This window comes from Lonchura striata, chromosome 18, assembly GCF_046129695.1.
Source record: "Lonchura striata isolate bLonStr1 chromosome 18, bLonStr1.mat, whole genome shotgun sequence".
Taxonomy (NCBI): domain Eukaryota; kingdom Metazoa; phylum Chordata; class Aves; order Passeriformes; family Estrildidae; genus Lonchura; species Lonchura striata.
In genome coordinates, this window is record NC_134620.1 from 3,297,113 (window position 1) to 3,323,378 (window position 26,266).

At 57.3% G+C, this 26,266-nt stretch overlaps 2 protein-coding genes across 4 annotated transcripts in view; one reads left to right on the forward strand and one right to left on the reverse strand.

Moving 5' to 3' along the window:
- The first annotated feature begins 3,652 nt into the window (after positions 1–3,652).
- Positions 3,653–10,059, forward strand: TESC (tescalcin). 2 transcript variants are annotated; one of them, XM_021549759.3, is made up of 8 exons: positions 3,653–3,786; positions 7,278–7,347; positions 8,556–8,636; positions 8,910–8,971; positions 9,043–9,104; positions 9,168–9,275; positions 9,648–9,695; positions 9,781–10,059. In XM_021549759.3, the coding sequence occupies exons 1-8, from the start codon at positions 3,729–3,731 to the stop codon at positions 9,856–9,858; spliced, it is 567 nt and encodes a 188-aa protein (XP_021405434.1). In that variant the 5' UTR covers positions 3,653–3,728; the 3' UTR covers positions 9,859–10,059. The 2 variants fall into 2 exon arrangements, with proteins under 2 accessions (XP_021405434.1, XP_021405433.1); XM_021549758.3 differs by having other exon boundaries at positions 3,655–3,786; positions 8,832–8,971.
- Positions 10,060–15,656: 5,597 nt separating this feature from the next.
- Positions 15,657–26,266, reverse strand: part of FBXW8 (F-box and WD repeat domain containing 8) — a 56,384-nt gene continuing 45,774 nt past the window's right edge. The window contains exons 9-11 of one of the 2 annotated variants that reach the window (XM_021549766.2): positions 20,392–20,565; positions 17,838–17,954; positions 15,657–17,197 (exon numbers count right to left, since the gene is read on the reverse strand). In XM_021549766.2, coding sequence (XP_021405441.2) covers positions 17,053–17,197; positions 17,838–17,954; positions 20,392–20,565 — 436 coding nt within the window. In that variant the 3' untranslated portion in view covers positions 15,657–17,052. Of the gene's footprint in view, positions 17,198–17,542; positions 17,635–17,751; positions 17,955–20,391; positions 20,566–26,266 lie in introns of those variants that run through there. The other variant, XR_013340920.1, reaches the window with a different exon arrangement.

Below are 26,266 nucleotides of genomic sequence, written 5' to 3' on the forward strand. Positions count from 1 at the left end.
GAATCCTATGGCAGAAAATCTGAAATTCCATCTCTTGTTCTTGAGGGTTGGAGCAGACCCCCGCCCTCCAACCCATTGTGAAAGCAGATCCCAAAAGATTCCTGGCAGGGATGCAAGGTTGGGAATGGGGCTGGTGAGTCCCGGGGTGGCTGAGAAGGGGCAGAGCAGGGCCCGAGCTCCCCATTCCCAGCTGTCAGCAGGATTCCTGGGATTTTGTGCTCCCTTCTGCTGCCACCTGGGCCTCTCCAGTGCACCCAGGGCATTGCAGAGCTCGCAGGAGCCCTCAGCATGAGGAGCTGCCCGAGCTGCAGCCGTGCCAAAAAAGAGCCACAGAAAGCAGCCAGGGTTTCCCTGAGGATGGCCAGTGCTTGCCAGCCCACCTGGAAAGCTGCTGGGTGTCCAGGGGTCCCGGAGCAGCCAGCAGGGCCCTTTTGGGGTCACTCTGTGCTCACACCCTGAGAGGAGCCTGGCCCAGGAGCTGTTGCTCACCACAGGCTGGTGTGGCCTGGGGTGCAGCAGGGTTGGGTACTCAGGGCAGCCCTGAAAGCAAATTCCCATCCCTCTGGCAGGAGTTTTTGGAGGAGCTGTGACCTGCTCTGGGTGCTGCCCACACCCACACCTGGGCTGTGGGTGTTGGGGTCACCCAGAGCACCGACACAGCCTTGAAGGTGCCAGATTTTGAAAGATTGGGCTGTTTCAGTGTGTTTTCCACTCAACCTCAGCCCAGGGGCCAAGTCAGATTTTGGGATTTGACACAAACCCAAAGGGAATGGTGAGCTCCCTTGGTCTCCCATATGGGACAGGTGTCCACACTGCCTCCAGTGCTGCTTGCCCTGGGTGGAGGCTTTTGGTCCTGGGGAGGAGAAACTCCCCTGTGAGCACCTGCAGCTGTGAGCCCAGCATCCAGGGTGGCCAGGGAGAGCTGGAAAACCCCCAGGACACATCCAGGGTGGCCAGGGAGAGCTGGAAACCCCCCAGGACACATCCAGGGTGGCCAGGGAGAGCTGGAAACCCCCCAGGATACATCCAGGGTGACCAGGGAGAGCTGAAAAACCCCCAGGATACATCCAGGGTGGCCAGGGAGAGCTGGAAAACCCCCAGGACACATCCAGGGTGGCCAGGGAGAGCTGGAAACCCCTCAGGACACATCCAGGGTGGCCAGGGAGAGCTGGAAACCCCCAGGATAGCTCTGTGTCCATGCTGGAGCAGCCTCTTGGAATGCACCTGGGTTCCCACAGGCTGCACATCCACGGCCCAGCACTGTGGGAACACCTCTGTGGGATGGTGGGGTGACATTTGGGGTTTGCCTGTGCCCCTCCCCTCCTGGCAGCACAGGCACAGTCACCTTCTCCCCAGCAGTGGATTCCAAAAGCTCCGTGTGTGTGTGTGGCTGATGTCTGGATCCGTGGTGTCCGTGTTGAAGGTGCTGCTGGTGCTGTCCATGGGGGTTTGTCCTGTCCTGTGTGTGGAGCTCTCCCAGGAAGGCTTGTGTGGCTTTCTGGAGGAGCTGGAGTTGCCTCCCCTCTCTCCCCCCAGGTGCAAAGCCAGGCCAGGTCTGTGCTGTGCCACAGTCCTGGGGAGCAGGGGGTGAATTCCCTGCAGTCATTTCCTGCTCTCCCTTCCCTTTGCCTGCCACCAGCCTCCTGTCCTGGGGACAGAACAGCCCCGGTGCTGGCACCTTCAAATCCAGAGGGGGAAGGAGAAAATACAGAATGGGGGAAGAGGAGGCTGGGAAGGGGCAGGAAGGCAGGAGTACTCAATGGCTGGATGGTGAGGAAAAGCCAGGGCTGGTTCCAGCCTTTGCCACTGGGTGCTGGCACTCAGGGGTATTCCAGGCAGTGCCATACCCGGGCAGTGCCATACCCGGGCAGTGCCATTCCCAGGCAGTGCCATTCCCGGGCAGTGCCATTCCCTGGCAGTGCCATACCTGGGCAGTGCCATTCCCAGGCAGTGCCATTCCCTGGCAGTGCCATTCCCGGGCAGTGCCATTCCCAGGCAGTGCCATTCCCTGGCAGTGCCATTCCCGGGCAGTGCCATACCCGGGCAGTGCCATTCCCAGGCAGTGCCATTCCCGGGCAGTGCCATTCCCGGGCAGTGCCATACCCGGGCAGTGCCATTCCCGGGCAGTGCCATTCCCGGGCAGTGCCATTCCTGGGCAGTGCCATTCCCTGGCAGTGCCATTCCCGGGCAGCAGTACCATTCCCTGGCAGTGCCATTCCCAGGCAGTGCCATTCCCTGGCAGTGCCATTCCCGGGCAGTGCCATTCCCAGGCAGCAGTGCTGTGCCAGCAGCATCCCTGGGAGGTCTCTCCAGCCTTGGAGGCCGAGGTCTGGGTGTGCTGCTGCTCCAGGCCAGGCTGAGGAGCTGCTGGTGCCCTCCTGGCTCCTCTTGGGAAGCGCTTCCAAGGCCTGTGGATCCCTCCTGACACAGCCGAGGGCAGGCAGGGAGGCTCTGACAAGCCGTGGGAGTTTGTCTCCAGTCTTTGCAGGAAAACCAAACCCCGGGAGCATCCAGACCGGCCGGGCAGAGCTGTGGGAGCAGGGGGATGAGGAGGAAAGGGCTGCTCTGGCCTGGAGAAGGATCCCTGGGATCTCTGGTCCTTTCCAGGCCACCTCCACCTGCACACGAGCTGGCTCCAGGTGCTGTCCTGACCCTCGTGGGCATCTCCTGGGGTATCCCAGCTCTGAGGGCCCTGCCTGTCCCTGCTGCCTCTTCCCCATGGGGGACACGGGGACTGGCAGCAGGGACACAGTGCTGCATTTATGTCCCACCTCCTTCCCTCCTCCTCTCTGGAAGTGCCTGGGCTGGGCAAAATTCCACACTGGATGGAAAACTGCTGGCCCAGGAATGGAGGGTGAGGAGCCCTGAGCCCCAGGGCCCCTGACACTGACAGCTGAGGTTGCAAGATGGGGACATCTCTCCTTTCTCCCATTTTATTTACAAACAGGTATTTTCCTGGACAGCTGGAGGCTGGGAATGATTTCATTCCTTTCCTGTTTATATTTGGCTTTAAACAAATAAACAACACTGACGTGCTACCTACCGCCGCGGTGTGCTGTGCTGCTTGAGCTGCTCCCAGACCTCTGCCTGCACTCCTGGAAGGGCTCTGCTCTTCCCCGTGCCCCTGGGACGTGGCTGACCTGTCCCTGCCAGTGCCAGTGTGGCACAGGGGCGACGCTGACAGAGCCCCCCGCCTGCCAAAGCTGCCTCCTGGGGAATCCCCCCTCATGGGGTCCCTCTGGGCTTTGTCCCTGCCCACCCAGGGGCACAGCCCGGGCAGTGCCAAGGCCGGGGCAGCCGGGGGGTGCGGGCGGGTATCCATGGGGAGAGCCGGGCCCCATCCCCGCGCCGGGAACCGGGGGCAGCGCCGGAGCCGGGAGCGGGGGCACAGCCGGGGGCTCCCGGTGCCCGCAGCGCTGCCGGGGCTGTTCCCTCCCGGGGGCTCCCGGTGCCCGCAGCGCTGCCGGGGCTGTTCCCTCCCGGGGGCTCCCGGTGCCCGCAGCGCTGCCGGGGCTGTTCCCTCCCGGGGGCTCCCGGTGCCCGCAGCGCTGCCGGGGCCGCCCCGCTCCCCGGGGGTGCCAGCCCCGCGGGCCCCGCGCTGCCTCGGGGCGGGGGCGCGCAGGGCCCCGGGGCCGCCGCGCCGCCGCCGCCTCCCCGCCGCGCCCGCCCTTAAAAGCGGCGGCGGCTCCGGCGCAGCGCCCGCGGCGGCGCTCCCGGCACGGCCCGGGATGGGCTCCGCGCACTCCGTGCCCGCCGAGATGCGGGAGCTGGCGGACAGGACGGGCTGTGAGTACCGGGGACCCGCCCCAGCTCATCCCCCCCGCGCCCGGAGCCCCCGGCCCCGCCGGACGGACGGCGGGACCCGCAGCGGACGCATCGCCCGGGGGTGCGGGACGTGTCACCCGGGGAGCGGCGCAGGAGGTGCCGCCCGGGGAGGGAGGGGGCGGACAGGAGATGTCACCGGGGTGGCCGGGGGCTGCAGGAGGTGCAGGGGGTGCGGGACGTGCCGTGAGAGCCGCGGGGAGGCTGCGGGGAATGTCCCTCGGGAGGGTGCGGAGGTGTCGCCTGGGCGCGGAGAGCGGGATGTGACACCTGGGGGATGCAGCGGGAGGAGGATGCAGGACTGTCACCAGAGGGTGCCACCATGTCACCCTGGGCGTGCAGCCGTGTCCCCGCTGCCACCGTGCCACCAGCCCGGGCGTCGAGCGGCCACACGTGCGAGCCCCAGCCCGGCTCTGCCACCCGCGCCACCGCGCACGGAGGGCATTGTCCCCGCACGGCCGCTCTGCCCCGGAGCCACCGCGCCGTGACAGCGCCGGGGCGCGGGCTGGGATGGAGCCACCGGCAGGGGAAGGGACAGGGACAGGGACCCGGGGCTCCCCGCAGGGCCCGCGCCGTGGGACGGGGTGGCCGTGGCCGTCCTGGCAAGTGTCACCGCTCCAGGACCGGCAGCTCCGGGCACGGGATCGGGGAGCTCCTGGAGCCGGAATCCTCCCGCTGCGGCCGCGCTGAGCCGCTGCCCTGGAGGGAGGGCAGAGGGGCGGCTCTGCCCACGGCCACAGGGTCTGGTGACTGTCCTCAGTGCTGCTGCTGCTCCTGGGGTCACATCTCACTTCATCTCTCCTCTCCTCTCCTCTCCTCTCCTCTCCTCTCCTCTCCTCTCCTCTCCTCTCCTCTCCTCTCCTCTCCTCTCCTCTCCTCAGGCTCTTGGGGAGCCCGCGGGGTGCCAGCCTGGCAGCCCAGGGTGGGAGGAGGATTTTGGGGAACCCCCTGGCCCGGGGACCCTGCAGCGGCACCTCCGGCACGGGGACACCTGCCCGTGGGAGGTTCCTCCCCGGTGCCCCGCGGATCAGCCCCAGGGCAGGGCTCGCGAGGGCAGCACCCAAAAATCTCCCCGGAGCCAGAGCAGGGAGGGCAGGGGGAGCCGCGGCCGGGGTGCTCCCCCCGTGCTGTGGCTGCTGCCGGGGTCCCGGGGAATTCGGGGATGTGCAGCCTTGCTGCAGCACCCTGGGAGGAGCCGGGACAGGGCAGAGCCGCCTGCAGGTGCCCGTGGCTCCTTCCTTTGCCTTCTGCCCCATGGAGGGACCCGAGGGGCTGCTCGGGCCGCTTCCCCTCCCTCTCCTCTCCGGAGCTGCAGCAGCGTCTGTCGGGGCTGCTGTGACCATTCCCCGCAGCCAGGCCGGTCCCGCAGCGGGGGCTGAGCCCCCCCAGTGCCCCTTTCCCTTTGCTCAAGCAGCACAAACCACACAAGGCTGGGAACAGCAAGCAGCTGCCTTTGGTTTAAATCCCATTTTTCCCCCGTTAGAGGAGGCTGCTGTGCTTGGACACGGGCCTGCAGCATCAAGATGCTTCTCAGGGACACGAGCAGCCTCTGCTGCCCTTGAGCCAGCCCTTCTTCCAGCAAAGCTTTTGCCTTTTCTGCAGATTTTCCCCTTTTTTTTCCCCAGAAAGCAGCCAAGCACTGCCACCTTTACAGGACAGAGCAATGCTGGGAGAGCTGCAACCCCCAGGATGGGGAAAGAGGGAGGAAAAGCCTCCTCCAGCCTTTCAGGGCGGCCCAACCGCGAGCATCTGACCCAGCTCTTTGTCCCCTTGGTGCCTGGGACATTTTTCTGAGAGATCAAAGCTTTTTGGTGTGCACCCAGGCCCCAGCTGCTTGGGCTTGGTGGCCCAGCTGCTCCCATGGTGACAGAGATGTCGTCAGGGCAGAGAGCAAAAGGTCACTCCTGCATGGCCAAAATTGGAAAGCAAAGCCCAGGGAAAGTTGCCATGGGGCAGCAGCAGAGCAGCAGCCAGGAGGGATGGGGGGAGAGAGCATCCAGGGGATGGATCAGGGGGTCTGGGCATCCTCACCTGGGAGCCAGCGGGGCCGGGGGGGGAGGTAAAGGGGGTTTGAGGGGATCCTCAGAGGGGCTGGGGACACCCATCCTCAGAGGGGCTGGGGACACCCATCCTCAGAGGGGCTGGGGACACCCATCCTCGGGGGGCTGGGGACACCCATCCTCAGAGGGGCTGGGGACACCCATCCTCAGAGGAGCTGGGGACACCCATCCTCGGGGGGCTGGGGACACCCATCCTCAGAGGGGCTGGGGACACCCATCCTCGGGGGGCTGGGGACACCCATCCTCGGGGGGCTGATCCACCCTGCCCAGCTGGGTTTTCCAGGCTGGTAACAGAGAGCTGAGCAGGCCCAGCCCCGCTGATCAATAGAGCTGCTATTTCCAGGCTGTGAAGCAGTGGGAAAGCAAAGGACGTTATTTTACCATCATAAAAAGGAGAGAGGGAGGCAGCTCAGCCCAGCCCTGACCCTGCTGTCTTGCTGTAATTAACCCTTTGCAACCCCTCAGCCGTGCTTTAACGTGGTTTTAGGTCTCTCTATGGTGCCAGGGGTGGCTGATTTCCAGCTGCTGGGGCAGCCCTGCCCCGTGCCCAGCCCCAGCCGGGGCTGCAGGAGCCTGTGGGCCCAGCCAGAGCCCCCAGCTCACAGACACAGCTCCAAAGCCCTTCCCTGCCTCCTGGCAATGGCCCCTGTCAATATTTGCTCGGGGGGTTAGAGCTGGGTTACAGCCCCTGCACAGCAGCAGGGGAAGATAAACTCCTGTGCTGGAGCTCAGGGCACTGGGGAGGTGCTGGGGAGCTCAGGCTGGAGCCCAGCACCCGTGGGGCTCAGAGGGAGCTGCTGGTGCCCCCTGGCAGCCCCGTGCCCTGGGATGGGGTTGGTGCATCCCTGGGGCAGTGCCCACCCCGATGGTTCGTGGCTCACCCTGAGCAGTGGCAGCAATTTCAAAGCCAGGCGTTGGTTTCGGGGGGCTGCTGTGCCCCCTCGGTGTCCTTTCCTCCTCCCTGGCAAGGGGAAGGTGGCTGCTGGCAGGATTTCTGATCCCAGAGTTATTTCCTGCAGCTGCCATGGCTGTGGATGTGGAGGAACCTCCTGGCTCCAGGCAGAGCCGGGGCAGGGCGAGAGGAGCTGCCTGGGCACAGCTCTGCCCACGGTGCCAACCACCCCAAAAATGCCAAGCCTGTTCCAGTGGGCTGGCAGCAGGGATCCTGAGCTGGGGGTGGGATCCCACTGTGCCATTCTGTGCCAGGCAGAGCGGGACAGGGAATAAACCAGCCCTTGGCACGTCCCTGCAGCCAGCACAGGGCACAGGGAGTGGGGGTGGCACAGGAGTGCCCAGGACCCTGCCCCAGGGCTCGGGGTGTGGGGACAGGCACAGAGGGGTGTTCCAAGGGTCCCTGGGGCTCAGCCCCTGTCACCTCTGTCCTCTCCCTGGCAGTCACCTCTGAGCAGATCGAGCACCTGCACCGGCGCTTCAAGCAGCTGAGCCAGGACCAGCTGACGATCCGGTACGGGAATCCCAGCCCCGGGCAAAATCCAGCCCCACATCAATCCCAGCCCCGGGCAAAATCCAGCCCCAAATCAATCCCAGCCCCGGGCAAAATCCAGCCCCAAATCAATCCCAGCCCCGGGCAAAATCCAGCCCCACATCAATCCCAGCCCCGGGCAAAATCCAGCCCCAAATCAATCCCAGCCCCGGGAAAAAACAGCCCCAAATCAATCCCAGCCCCGGGCAAAATCCAGCCCCACATCAATCCCAGCCCCAAATCAATCCCAGCCCCGGGAAAAATCCAGCCCCACATCAATCCCAGCCCCACATCAATCCCAGCCCCACTTCAATCCCAGCCCCAAATCAATCCCAGCCCCACATCAATCCCAGCCGCACTTCATTCCCAGCCCCATTCTAATTCCAGCCCTATTGCAATCTCAGTCCCACTGCAATTCCAGCCCCACGGCAATCCCAGCCCCATGGCAATCCCAGCCCCATGGCAATCCCAGCCCCACTGCCAGGGCCACCTCCACGCGTCCCCTTCCCCGGGCTGCCAGTCCAGGCTGGGATTCTGAGTGTCCTTCCAGCCACCCCTGAGCCACCCCTGAGCCAGCTCCTGCAGCGTGGCCTTGCAAATATTCCCAGGAAAAACACACAGTGACACAGTGGCCTGGGAGCAGGGGCACTCCTGACTAACATCTCATCACTCCCCAGCTTTAAAATCAGTTTTGGGGAGGGAAAGGGGGTTGCAGTTGCTCCTGTCCCTCTCCTCGGTGGCTGCCCAGGGAATTGGGAGAGCTCCGAGCTCCCGCTGCTCTCTGCTCCCCGGGGTTATTTCTTGCCTCATTTGCTTCATAAATCCCAGAGAGCAAATGCCCAGCAGGGGCTCAGCACAGAGCTGAGGGGAGGGTGGACAGCAGGATCTCCTTGCTGTGCCTTAGTGAGCCCTGCTTGAGGCCTTTTTCCTGGGAAAACTCCAAAATCTGGAGCCATGCAAAGGGCCCTGGGGTCATCCCAAGAGCTTCCCCAAGACCCATTCTAGTGGGATAAAATCCCTGAGCACAGACTTGCTCTCAGTCTGAACAGAAGATAAAAGGGTTTTTATCCAAAACTCCTTTATTTTTCTGTGATTTCTTTGGAAGGAAGGGTTGGGTCTCTCGGGGGCTGTCAGAGCTTCTCCCTCCTCCCACCCCCTCCCGCTCTGGGCTCTCTGTGTCCTCTTTGCAGCAAGGAGAACTTTGACAGCATTCCCGACCTGGAGTTCAACCCCATCAGGGGGAAAATCGTCCACGCCTTTTTTGACAAGCGGTGAGAACCCCCCAGCAGCCCGGGAGGGAGGATTTATCCTCCGGAAATGGGATGGGGCTGGGCAGGGACCTTCCCCCTAAGGGCCGGGGTGGAAAATGAGACATTTAAGCGGAGTTTTGGGGACAAAGCAGAGCTTTGCTGGGGTGTAGTGATGCCGTGGGGGCTCCCCATCACTGAGGGCTCTGGCACCCCCAGGAACCTGCGGCAGGAGTCGGACGGGCTGGCGGACGAGATCAACTTCGAGGATTTCCTGACCATCATGTCCTACTTCAGACCCATCGAGATGAACATGGACGAGGAGCAGCTCGAGCGCTTCCGCAAGGAGAAGCTGAAATGTGAGGCTCTCCCCGGCCTTTGGGGCTGGTGGGAAGGGGCTGCCCTGACCCTGTCCCCCCGTCCCTCGCAGTCCTGTTCCACATGTACGACTCCGACCATGATGGGAAGATCACGCTGCAGGAGTACAGAAATGTGAGGTGGGCTCCCTCCTGCCCCACGCCGCGCCCAGGCCTGGCCTGACCCTGTGCCTTGCAGGTGGTGGAGGAGCTGCTCTCAGGGAACCCCCACCTGGAGAAGGAGTCGGCTCGATCCATCGCCGACGGGGCCATGATGGAGGCAGCCAGCATCTGTGTGGGACAAATGGTGGGAGCCCAGCTGGGAGCGCTGCCCTGCTCTGCAGGGGCTGTGGTGCCACCAAAAACGGGGCTGGGAGGTGTCTCTGCTTCCCAGGGCGTCTCCCTGTGCCACAGCTGCTTTGGCTGGAGGGGTTTGTGCAGGCAGTAGCTTCCAGGGCGATGTTTTCTCATGAGCAGGGCATCACAAACAGCATCCCCTAAATCCCCATCCTTCCTGCTTATGGAAAGGGCTGCTCCTCTCAGCCGCGGGGGTTTGGGAACCAATGTGGGGCTGGCCATGGGGCTCAGGGCAGGAACCCGTGGGAGATGTGTCCCTCAGCCCTGGCCGCCCCTCGCCATCACCCTGGGGCAGCCGCGATGTTTCCTCTCCCCGCGGCAGGGCCCGGACCAGGTGTACGAGGGCATCACCTTCGAGGATTTCCTTAAGGTCGGTGCCAGCTCCGCGGTGGCCGCGGCGGGCTCGGCGGGGCCCGGGGGTGGCCCCGGCCCCGCTCAGCCCCGGCCCCTGGCAGATGTGGCAGGGCATCGACATCGAGACCAAGATGCACGTCCGCTTCCTCAACGTGGACACCATCGCCCACTGCTACTGAGGAGGGGCGGCAGCAGGAGGAGGAGGAGGAGGAGAGGAGGAGGAGGAGGAGGAAGATGACCCAGCAGCAGCTCCATGACCGCTGACCCAGCTCCATGTCCTGTGACCCAGCTCCACGGTTCGTGTGCCTGTTCCACGCTGGGGCTGCCCTCTAGAAACATCAGAGGCTTTTATCTGTAATAAAAAGATATTTCTCTTTTTAGTCCTGGCTGAGAAACGCTCCGTCCATCCGTCACTCCGTGGTGGAGTGTTCCCCTGAGCCGAATCCCTGCACAAATCCCGGCTGCCCCATCAATCTGGATGTTTAGCCTCTGTGGGGAAGGAGCTGGCCAGCTTGGGCTGATCCCGGGCCGTGGGGAGGGGCGGGGATGGGGATGCCGAGCTGAAGGCAGCACCCTCGGCACCTGCAGGGGCTCCGCGTCCCACTCTGCGTCCTGCAGGGAAGGTGGTGGCAGCCGCACAAGGAATATTCCCAGTTTAATCCCAAACCATCCCCCCCGGCCGGAGGCAGGCAGGAGGAGCCCCGAGCAGCAGCAGGGACGCGGGGACGTGGGTTCCTGGCAGCCAGGCGCCTTCTGCCCCCACATGTTCCCGCTAGAACGAGCGCAGCGCACGGCGGGTGCTCGGCATCAGTGACTGCCGGGCTCCAGGCGGGTTTCTGTCTCTAAGGCAGCCTGAGCTGGGGGGAGGCAGGCAGGGAAAAAAGGGCAATGGCTATTTTTAGGAAAGCAAGGGGAAGATTTATTTGTTTTATCAAAAAGCAGCTTCCCCCGGTGACAGGGGCAGGCGCTGGGAGCGGCAGAGCCCGCGGGTGAGGCAGCGATGGGTGCGGAGCCAGCCGGCAGCAACACCTCCTCCTTCTTTCCCGCATTACCGGGGGTCTCTGCTCTGCACCCCCGCACCCAGGGCGCATTTAGGGCTTCTGGCCCCTCCCAAGTGCCCCTGTCCCTTCGGAGCATCTCCCGGAGCCGCGGGGATGGGCAAGGGCAGCGCCGCCCCCCAGGCGCTCCTGGCCCGCGGGGACCCGCCCGGGGATGGAGCCGGTCCCGTTCCCCCCGGGAATGTCCCACGGAGCCGCGGGACAGCGCTGCCAGCGCCGCTGGGACTGGATTTGGGCTGGGCTGGGTGCGAGGGAACGATGGGGATGGAGCTCCGGCGCTCCCGGAGGAGCCATTCGGGCCCTGCCGGCTCCTGGCGCTGCCCCCCAGCCTGGGCTGGGACTGGGGGCTCTGGGATTCCCCCGGCTCTCCTCGGGCCCCTCTGGGCACCCCCATGGCCCCGGCAACCCCTCCTCCTCCTCCTCCTGAACTTCTCCTCCTCCTCCTCCTCCTGAACTTCTCCTCCTCCTCCTCCTGAACTTCTCCTCCTCCTCCTCCTCCTCCTCCTGAACTTCTCCTCCTCCTCCTCCTCCTCCTGAACTTCTCCTCCTCCTCCTCCTCCTCCTCCTCCCCCGCCCTGTGACGGACCCCCAGCGCTCCCTCCCCACCCCATGCACACGAGGAACGACATCCAGCTCCCCCCCAAATCCCCAGGTTCCCGCAGCCAAGCCAAGCTCCTTTCCCCGTTTTCCCACTAAAATTTCCATCCGGACGCTGCGGGGCCGCCCCGCTCCCTAATGCAGCTGCCGGCTCCGCGCTCCCATCACGGTCCTGGCTGCCTGCGAGGTCCTCTGCTGCTCCCAGCCGGGGCTGCAGGGGTTAACACGGATCAGGGTCCCGCTCCCCCTCCACACCCCGATTTCCTCGGAGGAATCACCCGGGAGGATCCGCACCGGCAAGGGCCGGGAAGGGGAAGCCAGGAGGAGTGAAGAGGATGGATGAGAGGATAATTATTATCCCTGGAGTTAATTAGCTGCCCCCGATATTCTAAGCGGCAAGGAAAGTGAGGAAGGTTGGGAAACAGAGGCAGGAGCCAACACAAGTGACTGCAGCGTTTTCCCTTTGCTTGTGTTGGGAATTCCCTATGGGAAATGTGAGTGCAGAGCAGGAGGAGGCTGGACAGGGCAGGAGAGAGGGAGGGAGCCGGGAGTGGAGCCTGATGCCAGCCCAGCAGAGGGACGGAGCTGGAGAGCCCCGGGGATGGGCAGGAGCATCACGCTGCACACAGCAAAGCCCAGAGAAACGAGGATAATCGTCCTGAAAATCACAGGGAAATCTGGCAGAGCCCCGGCAAAGCTGGCAAGGGCAGAGCTCCTGCCACAGCAAAATCCTGCAAAGCCCAGAGCGCTCCTAAAGGAAAATGGTTCTGCTGTGGGGCCAGGATGCGGCTCAGAGCCCGTGGCAGATCCCAGCCGTGGTCGGCAGAGGGTAATTGGAAATGGAAGCTGCCTTACAACACGCTGGAAATCTGCAGGGAGGCTGACAAAGGCTGGGCAGCACCAGAGGGAGCAGCAGCCCTGGGACTGGGGAGAGAGGGGGGCTGAGTGAGCCCAGGGCTGCAGGACAGGGACCCTGGGCAGGGGTTGGCACAGGGGATGGCACAGACTGCCCCATCTGCCCCATCCATCAGCCACACTGCAGCTTGGGGGTGGCAGCAGACACCGAACAAGGGGACACCTGGCCAGGAAGGGAAGGGAAGGGAGAGCAGGAGGCAGCACATGCAGCCAGGGCAGCCACCTGCAGCGGATATTTTTAAGCTAAATTTCGGGGAGTTCCTCGTTCCTTTGAGTGGCTGAGGCGGGGGTGACAGAGGGAACCCCCTCCTGCAGCTCTCCCAGTAAGAGGAATTTGGTCCAGAGGCTGGAGGTCCACGCTTCTGGATGAAAATCTGCCAGATAAATCCTGTCCTGGAACAGGCCCTTTCCCCAGGTTTCTGCTGCTCAATCCAGCAGGACCTCCAGCCCTGCTGCCCACCTTCCCCTCTGGCAGCAGGGGGACACCAGCTCCAGGCACCTGGAGCTCCAGGAGCATCCACAGAAGGTGGGAATGAGCAGGCAAATGTCACTGGAGGAGAAGAGGGGACAGAGAGGACATGAACAGGTTCCTGCAGCACTTCAGAGCAGCTGTGGTCATCCCCCAGTGACAGAGCTGGGCAGGGCAGGAGAGCAGAGCTGGGTGGGAAAGGCCATGGGGGGAAGAAAGGGGGTTCAGAGACCCCCAGAGCACCTCACAAAAAGCACCTCCTGCTCCTCCTCCCACCACTCCTCAGATCAGGAGAGGGATGGCAGCCCCTGAAACCCCGGGGTGGCTCTTCCCCCACTGACTGAGACACCAGCAGAGGCACAGAGCACTCCTGGGCCCGTGCTGGGGGCTGGAGCCAGGAGCAGAGCGGGGCAGGGCGGATTTTCCAGCAGCCCTGCCCGGCAGGATGGAGTGCCAGGCTCCCCTGGAGCTGCTCCCTGTGGCACAGCCACAGCTCCCCTGCGATGCCACATTCCCTGTGCAGCAGGGATCCCCCTCACCAGGACACACACTTCGCTTCTTTTTAGCTAAGAATTGAGCCAGGCACATCCTTCTCTCTCAGGATTTTTTCATAGAGGAGCACAGAGGAAAGAAAGAGAAAACAATTTCTATTTGTGCTCCTTGTTTTTCCCATGTGGAATGAGTTTGGAGAATTGTTTACCTGGGGTGATTGCTTGGTTGGATTCTGGTGAGGATTGTTTGAGCCTGGTGGCCAATCCAACCCACCTGGGGCTGGGCTCTCAGAGAGGGGCACAAGTTGTGAGTTAGATATGGTAGGTAGAAAAAGTAGGTTTGTGGTTTTAGTATCTTCCTTTAAATAGACTATTAATGTATTATAGCATAGTTACAATGATTTATTAAAAAATATGGATATTGGTCTGGTACCAATATCCAACTGTGAGGGACAAAAACTCTCTAACAGTTTAAAGTTAAAAGTGTGTGTTTATTGTGTGTAGGATCGCTCCCAAATCCACACCGCAGCTTCCAGGTGATTACAGAGTCTTTTATCCATACAAGTATTGAATACCCAAAATACAAATCCATATTCATCATTTTGGTACATCCCATTCCTCACTTTGTATGTTAATCACTTCAAAAGCCACTCAGCATGAAGTTTGTTCCTTGAAATGGGTCGGTGGTCCCTTTCATGGGGAGGGGCCCCAAAATGAGGAAGTCAATGAAGTCTTCCTCCTTCTGGCCTTTCTACTTTTCAATGCAAATATGACAAATGAACTCTTGGTAGAAATCCCATTCCTTGTCTTCAGTTGGTTTCAGAACAGAGGAGCCCCACAATTGTCTTATGTTCCTAAAAGCTATTTGTCAGTTTGTGTATTCTTCATTATAAACCCAGCTAATTAAACATTGTGCTGACAAGCAATCAATTATTAGTTAACTACTAACTTCATCAAGGCCTACTCATTTATTATTATTATTTCAATTAACTCTAGTAAGGCTTATTTCTAACTAAAATCTTAGCTCCTCTAAAATCTCGAAATTCCTTAAAGTTTACATTTCAATAATAAAGAAATCATTCAGCCTCCTGCACTGGAGTCGGACATCATCATTTCTTCCCACTGGGCTCAGCTGCATTTCCCCTCCCTGCCCCGAGCTTCCACCAGCGGGCTGGGCTGGCAGCTCCAAGGTGGTTTCTGCCCCCAGCCCAGCTGGGGTGGTGACTGTTTGCCCTGGGAATGAAGGCAGAGGCTCCACTTCAGTGACCCCTTGGTGCCTCAGGGTTGAGCTTTTATATTTTCACATTCTATTCTGCTTTAGTGGGTGGGTCTGGGCTTCACATTAGGGGATGGTGAGCTCTCTTCACAGAGCAGGGAGACAAAACAATTCCTTCTCCAGCTGGGCACCAAGGACAGGTTATCCAGATCTCAGCCCAAGAGCACAAACAGCGTGGGCTGGAGAGAGAAAAACAGGGATGGGACTGCCTGGGCTAAAGCTGAATTGGACAATGAACTCCAAGGTGCAAATGGAGCAGAACTTCCACAAGTGAGAGACCCCATGGCCAGTCATGCATTTTGTCACCATTTTGGTTCATTTGGGTGCAGCCCTGGCTGGGCTCTTGTGCTGCCCAAGGTGGATTGGGCAGCCCATTGAGATCCTTTTAATAAATCCCAGATTTACTCTTGAGCTGTCTAATCTCTGTTCTAGGCCAGCCCTCCCAAGGCACCACGCTGACCCCAAAGCTCAGCAGCTCGCTGGTGTTTGCTCTCCCCAGCACCAAGGAGCACCAGGGGGGCAGGACCATCCCTCCCCAAAAAGCCCCCACGGGACCCCTCCAACAGCCCCAGTGCCCTCACCCCCACTGCGAGCCAAACACAGCCCCCCCCTCTGCTGGGGTGCAACCTCCCCCAATTAACTGCATTAATTAACAGGGAAAAGCCCCAGAGGAGCACCCCCGGGCAGCTGTGACTGTGAGCCCCACACAGGGGACCCAGGGGACACAGGGGACAGAGGGGACAGAGGGGACACAGGGACACTGGAGCTGCTCAGGAGCAGCCTGGCACAGGCAGGGCAGGAGCAGAGGGAGCACTCCGGGAAAAGGGCACGGCACAAACTTATCTGCTCCTTGCAGCAGGGAGATGGAGGAGGAACAAAGCTGCTCCCAGATAATGAGGCGAGATAAGGGGAAGGGAGAACAATGAGATGGGAGCTCTCCCTGCTCAGCACATCGCAGAAGGCACAGGGCTGGAGCAACCCCCAAAGTCATTCATGCTATAGAAACCATTATTTATTTGTCAAGTTTCAGCTGAACTCTTATCCAAACTGTGCATCCATGACACTTCTTGCTCTTCCAGGAATGGAGGGAGGGAGCTGGCTTCCCAGAAGGGTAGAAGAATAAAAAAAATTAAAAAAAAAAAAAAAAAAAAAAAAAAAAAAAGACCAAAGCTTTATGACAGATTAAGTTTATTGGTCACACAGAATGGCTTTGCCCCTTGCAATTTTTGTATATTTATCACATGGAAAAAGGTAACTTAAAAACCTAAACTGTGACATTTTGGCCCAGGGTCCTGGGAAACCACCCCAAGCCAAAGGAGGAACAGCAGTGAAACCCTGCTCTCTGCAGGGCTGTCCCAGTGCCAGCCCAGCCCCTCTCCTGCAGGTCTGGGCACATTCCCCCACCTCTCCCTTCCCACTGATTCCACTAACCCAGGAAAAAAGGTGTACGTTAAAACTTAACCTCAATTTAAACAGAACTGACACAGCTTTGGTTTGCAGCAGTAAGTTTACAAGGGCGAATCACAATAAAATCATTTCAAATCAGTAAAAAGCTCCATGCAGGACTGGAGCTCTTGTTCCCCAAACTGGTTTTACCTGTCTGCCAGTGCTACCTGGGCTTAGGGTAAAGCCTCACTCCTTGTTTCCTCCTGAGCACCTCCTGCCCCTCACCTGCTGCTCCCCCAAGAGCTTTGGGGCTCAACACCCAGGGAGGGCACTCTGGCCACTTCATCCCTCCTATTCCATGATCAGTTCCCAGCTTGGAAGCAAGGACAGCACTGAAAACCCTCCAGGTGCTGTGGAAGGACATGATCCAGCCAAGAACGCACCTGACAACCTGAGCCAGCCCTTTGTCCCAGTGAACAGGGGTCAGCTCACCCTAAAAGGCTCAGGAACAAAATTCCACAGACAGATGTACATGTACAATTAGAAAACATTTGATCCAGGGTTTTAAAGAATTAAAAAAATAATTTATTCTAAAATAATTTTGATGTGTGTGCACCCTGCTGAGTTCCCAAGCATCCAGCCTGGCCTAGGGAACCTTTCCCTCCTTCTCTCCATCCCAATCCCTCTCCCAGCCATCTTCTGTGCATGGTCCTGCTGTCCTGTTCCCAGGCACATTCCAATGCACTCCAAGGAAAACAAGAACCAGCAGCTCAATACCAGGACAGACATTTCAAACATGTGGCTCAGCACATGCTTTTTCCAAGTCCTTGGTGATTTTTTTTTCCTTCTTGGGGTAGGCAAGAACTCCTCAGAGAGCTCCCACCCCTTCAGTGTCCCACTCTGGCTTCCTGACTAGGATGGGACGTGCAGCATCTTTCCCACAAGCAGCAGGAATATTTTTGTTCACCCTGCAGTGCTCCCTTTCCCTCCTCAGCCTCTCCACTCCCCCAGGCCGGACCTCTGGACGTGTGCAGCGTGACAATTGCAGCAGGGTGCTGCAGGGCGGTCCTGCCCTCCTTGGGTTCACATCCCCAGGGCTTTGTGCAGCCCACACCGGCTCTTGGGTGCTCGTCCCACAAGGATTTCCCCTTGCCCTGGTGGCCCAGAGGCCGAGGAGTGCCCTAGATGCTGTCGTAGGGCACTGCCAGGCCGATGTTGTAGTTGTAACCCGAAACCTCATCGTAGGAGGAGCGGCAGATGGGCAGGACGCTGCCCACGGCCAGCTGGTCCACGGAGAAGTCGTAGGAATAAATCACCCCTCGGTACCTGTGTGCAAAACAACCATTTCACCTCAGTGGGAAAGCAGGCAGAGGCAGGGATCACAATAAAAATGATCTGAATTGAAAGAGGCGATGCTGCAGGAGCTGGATGAAAAGCCCCATCCCCTCTGCGGGAGGCTGAGCACTTTGCACAGGGAAAGCTCCCTCCTGCCTCCTCCCAGGGCTGGTGAATCATTCCCTCCAGCCCGCAGAGACGTGACTGTCATCTGCTGAGACATCTCCAGGCTCTCCAGCACGGGGGAAGATAAATACATTGGTATTTGATAGTTCAATTAGCACTAACAGCCATTTGAGATGCAAATACCAAAACCTGCAGCTTAAATGCCAGTAGTTTTCCTTTAGGAGGAGACAGCATTACTAATATTTCGAGCATGGAGAAGGCTGCATTCCCTGCCTGGCTTCAGTGGACTTTATGTTCCCCTGCTGAGAAAAAAAAAAAGCTTTTCTTTTTGTGCTCAAGCAAATCAAGAGCCAATTCATGGCTTGTTTTATAAACCTTACCCTTAAACTCTTTTTAATTTTATTTTTTTGCTGCTATACCCTCTCTGTAAGTGCTGTGGGTGATGACTCAGGTGCTCGGGGTGCTATCTGAGAACAAAGCAGGTTGCTGAGGGCTGGCTTCTCACTTTCGGTGCAAGCTGGGGTCATCCTCGGTGATGCTGGAGCCCCGGGGGTTCTTCTCCTCGGGGATGTTGGCAGTGATCAGGCTGTGGGAATTGAACCACACGTGGCGCACCGGATGTCTGGAAAACAACCCAGAGCACGGGGTGAGCGGCCACCTGCGCTGGACTCCCAAAATCCGAGTGCTGGGAAAGGAATGGCTTTGGAATAAACGCGGAGCGATTGCAGTCAGCGCCCTCCCCGCGGCCAGAGGTTGGGAACCGGCACTCCCGGCTCCTCCAGCCCGGAGCACATCCCACATCTTCTATCCCCATCTAGCGGGCTCTTCCCAGAACACACGAGAGGCCGAGACTGCGGCTGGCAAGCTGCAGAGAGCGGCCGGGAGGGATGGATGCGGGCTGGGCTGGTGCCCTAAGGACTGCGGCAGTCCCGGGGAGGGCAGGATGCTTCCCAAGGAAAGGGGAAGGACACCCCACACACCCCGCACCGAGCTGGTTTCAATGCACGATAAGGCACAAGCTGAGCCGTGGAGTGGGGAGGGACCCACAGGGATCACTGATCCATCCCCTGGCCCTGCCCAGACCCCCAACAACCCCACCCTGTCCATCCCTGGTGTCCAAAGGCTCCTGGAGCTCTGGCAGCCTCGGGGCCGTGCCCATTCCCTGGGCAGTGCCAGCACCTCTGGGGAAGAACCTTTCCTGCTCTCCATCCTCCTGGCCCAGCTCCAGCCGTGCCCTGGGTGCTGTCCCTGTCCCAGGGCAGAGCTGGGAGCTGCCCTCGGGAGGAGCTGCAGCCCCTGAGGAATCTCCCCTCAGCCTCCTCTGCTCCAGCTGAACACTCCCAGTGTTCTCAGCTGCTCCTCCAGACCCTTCCCCATCCTCGTGCCCCTCCTTTGGAAACTCAAGTCGGGTCTTCACTCCTTTCCCTCCCACTGAGCCCAAAGCCAGCACCAGCACTCTGTGTTCAAGCAGGAGCCACTTCTCAGCTGAGGATGGCTCATCTCCACACCCCAAATGTGTCTCCTGTCACCTCCCTCAGCTCCTGCTCCTGCGTTCCATCCCTGGCAGGGGGCCAAAGGCAGGGATAACAGCACACACCTTATCTGGGAAAGCCTTTTGATTGAAGTGATCCCTCCTGATTACTCTATAGATTAAACACTGTTTTCTCCCTGTTTAATCTAATGGTTTCACTTGGAGTACATCCCCGAGCTCAGCCCTGCCCTGCCTGCCCTCCTCCTGGAGCAGCACTAATGAACATGCCAAGGAGACAATCAATGGAATATTGTCCTTAATGCATCAGCCACATCACAACAGGCTTTATCATTCCCAGGGTCAACACACAAAGTGATACCTGCTATTAATCAATGACAACTCCAGCCTGAACTTCCCTGGCTGTAAATACCTCATCTAGCTCCTCTTCGGGGAAGATGCATTAAAAATAATAAAAAAAATGAAATCAGGATTTATCTGTTCATTTTATGGGTATCACTCAGACTTACAAGGGGCTAAACCCTCGAGTCTTTATCCAGACAAAGCCTGGGAATTGTGTTTTTATCAGGAAATCTTCACTTAGCTGTACAAAGTGCCAGCTCCAGGATGCTGATCTCTGCTTGTACTTTCAGTACCATGCTCCTTGTGCTCAGTACAAACTGATATTTCAGTATTTAAATGAGTTTAAATGCTTTGATCCTCACCATTATGGGAACGTGTGGATGAGGTGAACAGAAGCACAGGGATTGTGATGGAGACACTGGATGGAGACAGCCAGAACCAGTTCCTCTCAAAACAGCCAGTCCAGAATGTCAAACCCAAGGTTCCACAACTAAATAGAGGTTGGGGATGGGGCAGGGAGAAGTCACTGACTGAACTTCATGGAAAATCCAGGGGGAACAACTTCCCTGCTCCCCAACACCAATTGGAACACTCAGCTAATGAGTAAAAAGGCCATGACAGTGATGCCTCAGGGTTGAGCTTTCATATTTTTACATTTTGTGCTGCTTTAGTGCGTGGGTCTGGGCTTCACATTAGGGGATGGTGAGCTCTCTGCACAGAGCAGGGAGACAAAACAATTCCTGCTCCAGCTGGGGACCAAGGACAAATGATCCAAATCTCAGGCCCAAGAGCACAAACAACATGGGCAGAAGAGAGAAAAACAAGAAGGATGGGACTTCATGTGCTGGAGCTGGAATTGGACATTTAACTCCAATATGCAAATGGAGCAGGATGGCTCAAAGTGAGAGACCCTGTGACCAGGGGTTTTGTTTTGTGACCATTTTAGTTCATCTTGGGTGCAGCCCTGGCTGGGCTCTTGTGCTGCCCAAGGTGGATTCATTGAGGAGATCCTTTTAATAAATCCCTGCTTTATTCTTGAGCTCTGTCTAATCTCTGTTCTAGATCAGCCTTCGCATGGCACCAACACATGAAGGACCCCATCAGAAACACACAGAGCTCCAGGTGAGGTGACAAATTGTCCCCAAACCACACAGAACTCCCCCAAAACTCTCTCATTACCCCTCCTCCTCCCAGCCCCGAGAGCCCCGGGTTCCCCCAGCCCGGTTACCTGGCGTGCATCTCCCAGAGCTTGGTGGCCATGCGCCGGTCCCAGACGCACAGCAGGCCCTCCTCGCCCCCGCTGACCATCTTCCACTCGTCCATCTGCACGGCACACACGCCCAGCTGGTGCCCCTGCACGGAGCACACGGCCTGGCCCTGCCGCAGGTCAAACACCCTCACCCTGGGGACACAGGAGCAGGGAAGCACAGACACAGAATTCACCCACACCGGCTGCACGGCCGGCACCGAGAGGCACCCAGCTGGGGACAGGCACCATGGTGGCCCTCAGGGCTTGTGCTGGGCCAGCTCTGTTCAGTGTTTTTACTGATGATATGGATGAGGGGATTGAGTCTTTCCTTAGCAAACTTAATAAATGAAATAAATAAATGTCATTAGTAAATTCGCAGATAACACTAAACTGGGAGGGTGTGTCTTGTCTGTTGGAAGGTAGGAGAGCTCTGCAGGGAGATGGCTCTGCTCTGGAATGGTTGGATGGATGGGCAGAGTCCAATAAGATGAAGTTTAACAAATCCAAGTGCCCAGTCCTGCATTTTGGCCACAATAACCCCCTGCACTGCTGTAGGCTGGGGATGGTGTGGCTGGACAGTGCCCAGGCAGAAAGGGCCCTGGGGGCACTGGTCAACAGCAGGCTGAACATGAGCCAGCAGTGTGCCCTGGTGGCCAAAAGGCCAATGGCTCCTGGCCTGGATCAGGAATGGTGGGGCCAGCAGGAGCAGGGAGGTCATTCTCCCCCTGTACTCAGCACTGGTGAGGGCACACCTCGAGTGCTGTGTCCAGTTCTGGCCCCTCAGTTTGGGATGGACCTTGAGGGTCCAGAGGAGGCACCGAGGCTGGAGAGGGGCTGGGAACACAAACCCTGTGAGGAACCACTGAGGGAGCTGGGGGTGCTCAGCCTGGAGAAAAGGAGACTCAGAGGGGACCTCATCACTCTGCACAGCTCCTGGAAGGTGGCTGTGCTCAGGTGGGGCTGGGCTCTGTCTCCAGGCAGCACTGACAGAACCAGAGGACACAGTCTGAAGCTGCACCAAGGGAAATATAGGTTGGATTTAGGAAAAAGTTTTTCACTGAAAGAGTGATAAAGTGCTGGAATGGCTGCCCAGGGAGGTGGTGGAGTCACCATCCCTGGATGTGTTTAAAACAAGCCTGAATGTGGCACTGAGTGCCAGGGTTGAGTTGAGGTGGTGGGGTGGGTTGGACTTGATGATCTTGAAGGTCTCTTCCAACCTGGTGATTCTGTGAATTCTGTGGATATTTATTACAGCGCTGGACACATGGGGGGTAACCTCCCAAAGCCATGTGCAAAAAGTCACAAACTCCTGCTCTCTATTTACCCAAAAAGGTTTTACATATTCAGATGGTTTCTATGATGCTTTTTACATAAACATTAGCTCTCGCCTGTCACCACTGATTCAGAGATGAGGGCAGTCAGATGACAGCAGATGGCAAAGTGGCAAAAAGTCTCATTTATTTCACCCTCTCTTCTTTTATAACTTAGTTTGCTACAAGTGGACCTGACTGGTCATTTAAACAATTTCACATGACTGGCTAATTAACAAGACACCATTTGTAAACAATCTTATGAGGAAAACAGAAAAACAGATCATTAGAAAAACACCACCTGCAGGTTGTTTTTAATATTTGGCTATCATTTTTTATCTCCAGCTTCCTAAAGCTTCTCAAGCCAATTCTGGGAAAACTTACCTAGCTTCTCTCTCTCTGACCAGGCTGTCACGTCCACACTTGCCCTGTATTGTAATTATCTGAATGTCCATTATGACTGTGCAATTGTCCCCTTTAATTGGGTCAGTGGGCTTCTGAAGAGGAAGTAAGAACCTCTTCCTCATGCTCAACTCTTCACCCGTGTCAAGCTGGCAGGGCTCCTTGGCCTGCTGGTCACAGTCCAAACCTCCTCTCATTCTTAGAACCCAGTGGTATTTATGGTTTCTACACTCTTACAATACTCCATACATCATCTGTCATTCCCAACCTTGTTTCAGTTATTCAATTAATTTCCTTGTTAAGTGCTATATGATCTTTGCTAACTACATTTCTAACTTAACCTCTTAATCCATTTAAGCTCTTAATTTGAATATATCTATTTTTCACTATCTTAGTTGCATTCCCAGCTCAAAACCCCCTGACTCACAAAGACAGCTCTGGACATGCTGCCTGTGGGTTCTTGTGGAAGGGGCTGACAGCTGGTGTGTGAGCCAGAGTCAGCTGGAGAAGAGGGTGCTAAGAGTCCCTTAAAGGAATTCTATCCAAGGTCGTGGACATGGAAACTGAACAGAAGAAAAGAAAAACCAGGGGGCTGCAGTTGGCTGAAGCAGCAGTGGAGATCACTCTGTGCCAGTGAGCACTGTGTGGATCTGCTGGGGCCAATGAATAAATGTAAACTTCCTGAGAAGGTGTAACAGACAGCAAGCTGTTAACCTAACCAGAGAGAAGCCTTCTGAAATGCATGGTGCTCTTCTGGGGGCTGTGATGTCTCAACAGTGACAGGTTCTGACAGCACAAGGATTTGGGGTTATGGAAACACATCTGGGACAGCAGCAGTGCCACTGCTGCTCCACAGCTGGAAAACCAGCGAGGCACATCCTCCTCACCACTGAATTTTCACCCTGACTTCTGCCATCAAAGATCTTCTTCAGGCAGATTTCTCCCACCACACAGGACCTTTCTGAGTCTTTGCAGGTTCTAGGACCTAAAGAGGGCTCTGGGGCCCAGCACAGGAGGGACCTGGAGCTGCTGGAGAGAGCCCAGAGGAGGAACCAGAGATGCTGCAAGGGCTGGAGCCCCTCTGCTCTGGAGCCAGGCTGGGAGAGCTGGGGGTGCTCACCTGGAGAGGAGAAGCTCCAGGGAGAGCTCAGAGCCCTTCCAGGGCCTAAAGGGGCTCCAGGAGAGCTGGAGAGGGACTGGGGACAAGGGATGGAGGGACAGGACACAGGGAATGGCTCCCACTGCCAGAGGGCAGGGATGGACGGGATATTGGGAATTCGGAATTGTTCCCTGGCACAGGTGCTCAGAGCAGCTGTGGCTGCCCCTGGATCCCTGTAAGTGCCCAAGGCCAGGCTGGACGGGGCTTGGAGCAGCCTGGGACAGTGGGAGGTGTCCCTGCCATGGCAGGGGTGGGACTGGATGGGCTTTAAGGTCCCTTCCAACCCAAACCCATGTGTGATTCTATGAGTTATGACAGAAAATAGAAGTGAAATTTGGAGAAAGCTCCTCCCTCTGTGCCTGAGGCATGACACACCTATTTTGGACACACTGCTCACCCATCCACTATGGACCAGGTGTAATATCATTATCAGCATCAAGGAAAGGATTATTATTGCAAATATTTCAGAGGGGATTTTATGTGTGACAATTCAAAAGACAAGACAGGGAATTACAGGTTCATACTCTTGACTTAATCACCAATATTCAAAGCAAGCACGCAGCAACCAGGATCTGCTTTGCTTCAAAACTGCAACTGACTGTGGCCAGTTTTTAGGTGCATCTGATTTTTGGATATTATTGACCACCCAGACAAAGCATTTTGAAGAGGAATAAATTGAAGACAGCCAGAAGCAGAACTACAGACAAAGACCTTAGGATTCCCAGCACTGCCACAAGGCCACAATATCAGCTAGAGCTAATAGTGTTGGGTTTTAAACCCAGCTCATATCACAAAGGAGTGTGGGGTTTGATCCTTATTTATCAAGATTAAGAGATAAAGCAAAGTACATAAATGAACAAAAAATGCAGCAAGTGAGAACAGAAGGAAAGGAGAAATACTGATCTCAAGCTTGAGAAGAAGCCAGACCAAGTTCCTCCAGCTGATGGCTATCAGGAACAAACCCATCAGGTACACATTAATTCCAGAAAAGGCCAAAACACACTTGTTCCAACACATTAACTGTACTTCATTCCATACCCCTGCTACGATCCTAATGGTGCTGCAAGTCCTTCCTCTCCTTTTCTCCAGCGGAGATTGCATCATATGATTTTACAAATAACACATTTCAGGGACTCGGAGACAAGGCAGCAGCGCAGGCCAGAGCTCCAGCAGAGCAGCAAGGAGGAGAACACACTGGAGAACGCTCCGTGTGCAACAGCCTGCCCCACAGCGTGAGGGGGCAAGGATTTCTCACTCCCCAGCTCCAGCAGAGAGGAGCTCTGGCTCCGGCCTGGGAGAGGATGGGGTGTTGGAAGGGCTCACTCCCATTCTCCTGTGTGTGCACTCCCAGCAACCAGAGCTGCTCCTGTTTGGAAAGCACAGCTGGAAGCCGAGATGCGAGCCCTGCTCATCCCACGAGGAAGCACCCAGCTTTCAGGCAGGTGTCCGTGCTGGCACACCCCTGGGAGAACCAGAGGCACACTTGGCTGCTCAGATGTGCCTTAAGGAAGAAATGGAACAATGTTTTGTGTGATGCTGTAAGACAGAGCTGGCCCAGCACGTCCTGCCTGGACAGCTGGGCTCAGTGGGAGCACTTCGGACTCGTCCCAGCTCCAGGGAGGTGTTCTGGAGGCCAGGCTTGGCCCCTCCTGCCAGACTGCCTTGGGAGCTGCCTGGCCTTCAGGAGAGCATGGAACACGTTTGGATCCACACCTTTCTGGGTTTGCCATATGTTTCCTTTCCCAACGCTCCTCTCCACCCCAGCTCCCACCAAGGAAAAGCAGGATCAGCACACGCTCCCTGCTAGGAGAGGAGGCCTCTTGCCAGAGCAAAGCACAGCTCAGGAATCAAATCAATCAGCAGTGCTTCAGCAGGAATTTCAGATGGAAAGACAGATTTTACAGGTCCTACCAAAACCATTTTGTGAGTATTACTTTTCAAAATTGTGTTTTTTGAGTAAAAGAAGGGCAGATCCAGGTGAAATTGGGAAATGGCTGTATTTAACTCAAGCAGTAACTGCTCCCTCTGGCCAGCAGCAGCCTGAGCTCCCATGGCAAGGTCTCTGTTTCATAAACTCACTCCAAAATGTGCCATGGAGATTCCAGTCTTGCTCCAGCTGTGGATGCCCAGCACCTTCCTGCAGTATCACAGGAGATGTGACCTCTGAGGTGCTCTGCTCCTGCCTCCTGGATGCCAAACTTATCTTGCCAGCTATTCATCCTTAACTCCTTGCTCTTCTAGTGACATCCAACCCCCTGAACTCAGCCAGTGCTAAAGCTGAAAACCCCTACAGCTTTCTGGAGGGGAAGGGCACAGACACCCACTCTGCTATAAAGGGGAGGGATATCAACTCCAGCTCCTCTCCTGTCATCGTGCAGGAGATCAAAACTGGAGGTAACTTTACTGAGGTGCTTTGGAAAATCAATTATCTGCTTTTAGAGGGAAAAAACCTCCCAGGGATTCAATTCCACTTGTCAAACTTCAGCTATTTCCTTTATCCTCCTTGCTGAGAAAGTGCGAGGCTTGCTCACACTCCCTATTCTCTGGGAAGGAAAAAAAAAAAAAACTGTTTGACAAAATAATCATTTTTGCAAGCTGCTGCACTGGCGGGACAGAGGTCTGGGATTTGGCAGAGGGAAGTGCCCGCCTTCCAATCTGATCCCAGCACCAGAGCAGAGCACCACCTGCAGCCTGGTGCCCAGTGTGGAAAGGAGGAGGGAAGGAAGCAGGAGCCATTAGAGACTGGCTCCTGGCCATCCCACATCTCCTTTGGTGCACTGGATCAGACCCCACAGCCGACTCGCCAAAAAAAGGAAATCTAAAAATTGGACTCAAAGGGTCTTTTTAAGCACTTTAATCCTTTTGCACTGCCTGTTCCCAGTGCGGCCATTCCTGGCAGCAGACACTGAGCTGGGAAAATCCTACTCCCCAAGCCAAGGAGTTAAAGAGAAAGCTGCTAATCAGCTAAATAGAAGCTGGAATC

Excerpts from the sequence above, each read along its gene's own strand:
- TESC (XM_021549758.3), top strand. The coding sequence starts at position 3,729 with ATGGGCTCCGCGCACTCCGTGCCCGCCGAGATGCGGGAGCTGGCGGAC. Across the intron at positions 7,348-8,555 it reads CAGGACCAGCTGACGATCCG|CAAGGAGAACTTTGACAGCA; the intron begins GTACGGGAATCC and ends TCCTCTTTGCAG. Across the intron at positions 9,696-9,780 it reads CCTTCGAGGATTTCCTTAAG|ATGTGGCAGGGCATCGACAT; the intron begins GTCGGTGCCAGC and ends GGCCCCTGGCAG.